At 37.4% G+C, this 3202-nt stretch overlaps 1 protein-coding gene across 1 annotated transcript; it reads right to left on the reverse strand.

Annotated features, from left to right (window-relative positions):
• Positions 1-632: 632 nt before the first annotated feature.
• LOC131152903 (heavy metal-associated isoprenylated plant protein 37) lies at positions 633-2814 on the reverse strand. Its single transcript, XM_058104853.1, has 4 exons — positions 2589-2814; positions 2403-2499; positions 2203-2278; positions 633-1798 (listed from the first exon to the last, which is right to left on the reverse strand). The coding sequence occupies exons 2-4, from the start codon at positions 2439-2441 to the stop codon at positions 822-824; spliced, it is 1092 nt and encodes a 363-aa protein (XP_057960836.1). The 5' UTR covers positions 2442-2499; positions 2589-2814; the 3' UTR covers positions 633-821.
• Between the last annotated feature and the right edge of the window lie 388 nt (positions 2815-3202).

Raw genomic sequence — 3202 nt, forward strand, 5'->3', positions numbered from 1 at the left:
AATATGGATTGGAAAAATCTTCAATCAAAAAACGAGAGGTTTGCTCTAATACCATATCAAGATAAAAGGAAAAATATATTGCAAAAAACAAAGAATAAAAACAGAATCTTGGAGAGAAAAAAAGAACAACCGACTTGTATTATTTCTTGCATATCTGTACATGAATCAAACCTCTTATTTATAGAGTAAACCGTCCATATATTCACTATAACCATAGACGATTTTATCCTGAAGCATCCTGAGGCCAGCTTCCTAGCTTTCTTTTTTTTATTTTCTCATCTTCCTCGTTAATATAAGTCTTAAATTTAATAGTGGGGGCTTCCACCCAATTATATGTCTTGTCAAGATAACTTTCTAGATACAAACCTTTGAAAAATTAGAATTTCCTCGTTTTAAATGGACCCGCATGATACAATTGGCATTACTGTTGTGATAATAAATGTTAAAAAATCAAGTTCATGAGAGAGCATCCACTACCGTGAATTCAATCCTATTTTGCACAATATAAGTTACAAATTATCCAACAACTTATGAATGACAAAGCAAATTCCAATACTCAAATCTCACATTCAGCAGGGAAAAAATAAAATAAAATAAAATAAAACAAACAGCAACATCGAACACAACAGTACTAATAACAATAATAATAATTATAATAATAATGCAAATAGAATACTAAAAAGCAACTTAAAAAAGATAGAAAAGAAAAAGAAACATCTTCTGAAACAACTACACACGAACTGATCAGATCCACCAGGAAACAACCCGTCCCTTTGCAACTAACAAACAAACACTGTCCAAATCCCCCCAATCCCAATCCATTACATTATTGAGCAGCTACTTGTGTTGTCGTCGCTAAACATATCAGCCGCAGAGCTGTCGCCACTATTAATGCAATTAGGATCACTGTAGGTTTGAGGAATTGCTGGCAAGTAATTGTAATAATAGCCTGTGGTAGGGGGAACGAAAGGAGACCTCTCATACAACATCTGTGGCTGCTGCAATGCTTGTCTGCCCTGCATCCCATTCATGTTCATCATCATTGATGATGGGTGGTGACCCGTTGCAAATCCCCTGTTTGGAGTCAACCCTGCAGGGCAACTCTGAAATCCACTGTTTGGCTGGAATTGGAACCCCCCCAACGCATTGGAATTGCTTCCTAGAGCACCATTTCCGGGGAAGGATGAAAGACTCATCATAGAATTCATGTCATTTCCCCTTTTAACTTCCCCAGGATTGGGATTTCCCCCAACCAAATGGGCATTGTTCATTTTGAGGGCCGCCATTGTCTTCTGATCAATCCCAATCCCACCTGGGTTAACTTTAATTCCCATATTCTGACTTGGGTTTCCCTTCTTTCCAGAGTTCAGTTTATCAATGATGTTGGGTCCTGCTGGAATGGCTCCAAGACCTTTTTTTGCATTGTTTGCATCGATTGCTTGTTGTCTGAGAAGACCTAGCTGGTTTGCTCTCTCCCGGAGGAACCTCAGCTCTTCCTCGTCATCGTATTCTTCATCATCATCAGAGTAGTCTTCTTCCTCTCCAGGGCAAAATGTGGGAAATTTCTGCTGGTTTCTGAAAGCTTCGAGGCCCTTGATCGGACCCTGATTTTGAACTTTGTTGTTTTTGACATCTTTGAAGCAATTGGGTTTTTGGTTTTGGTTTTGGCTGCTTTTCTGGGACCAAAGCTCAGCGTGTTTACCAGTTCTCACCAGTTTCTTAATCAAAGTTGCAGAGTCTACATTACCTGAAACCGTGACTTTCTGCTGATCTGCATCTATGTTTACAGTGTACACACCTGCAAGTAAAGGGGAAAGAGAACAAGAAGCACAGAAATAAATTAAACACACACGGGATCAAGTTTTCTAACAAGCGTGTAAAGATCCCTCTTGGGGTTGTCTGTATTCGCTCAAAACAGGACAAGGCTACCACGCTTTTTTTTTTTTTTTTTTTCTGGGAGTAAGATCAGTCTGCATAGTGATTTTTCATCGTTTTTAAGTGTTACCCAATAAATTCCACGGTCATCCTCAGAAGATCATAGCTTCAAGACACCATTTCTTTGTTTCATCAGAACCCAAACAATGAAGATTCAAAGTTCAAAGGGTGAGTACAGCAAATCCCTTCCCAAAACAGAGTTTTACTACCTCAAAAAGGAGCAGGACAAAAAGTGCCAAAAATAATAAATAGTGAGAAAGCGAGCACCTTCAATTCTCTGAAGGAGTTTCTTCACTTTCTGCTTACAGCCATCACAGTGTATGCTCACTTTGAGAACAAAAGTCTGTAAATGAGGGAGAAAAATGAAGAAACATAACAAACAAGAAATTTTTTACTAATGAACTTTGCTGCATTTAATTAGAAATATAAATTAGAGACAGGGAGAATATGGGTTAATGGAGAAAGACCTGGATCTTGAGTAGCTTAAAGTCTTCAACTTTAGTCATCTCTTCGGTGCTGTTAGAAATGAAAGATCTCTCTGCTTTTTATGGTATCTCCTCTGTGCTATAAAAGAAGAGAAAAAAACAAGAAGCACCTAAGCTGTGTGGGTAAAAGGGGTAACATGGGAGTTTCTAGTCCAAGAGATTATTCACCTTCTTTATTCAGTTCTTCCTCGGCAGCACAAGAAAAAAAACAGGGACAAGTGCACATGGGTGTGGAGCTGAAAAGAAATATATTAAAAAATAGAATACTAAAACAAAGTAAAATTCAATGCATGCCGAGACAAATACGAGGAGAGAGAGAGAGAGAGAGAGAGGGGTGAAGGGTGCGGTGGGGGTGGGGCGGGAGTGAGAGAGGTGAGTGATGGGGGTGGTCGGAACTGTGAAACGATGTGATTTAACGTTAAATATTGAGGAAAACAGTAAAAGAACAGCGACTTGACAGGACGACTTCTATGCCTGTCTCCTGCCATTTGTACCTTCGCCACCGAGTTTTTTTGTTTTTTTTTTTCATTTTATTATTATTTTAAAATAAAATATTAAATAATACTTGTTATTCATCACGCCTTAAAAATCTAAAAATTTTCAATCAAATCTCACAGTTCATCTTGGGATATTTACACGCGTATATATGTAATCATGATTAGTGAAATCTCACAATTTGATCTAGTAAGATTTTTAAAAAATTTCATAAAATCTCATAATTTGGTGTTGCGAGATATGTTATGAATATACATATATATATATATATAATTAAAAATACATAT

This window comes from Malania oleifera, chromosome 4 (genome assembly GCF_029873635.1).
Source record: "Malania oleifera isolate guangnan ecotype guangnan chromosome 4, ASM2987363v1, whole genome shotgun sequence".
Lineage (NCBI taxonomy): Eukaryota > Viridiplantae > Streptophyta > Magnoliopsida > Santalales > Ximeniaceae > Malania > Malania oleifera.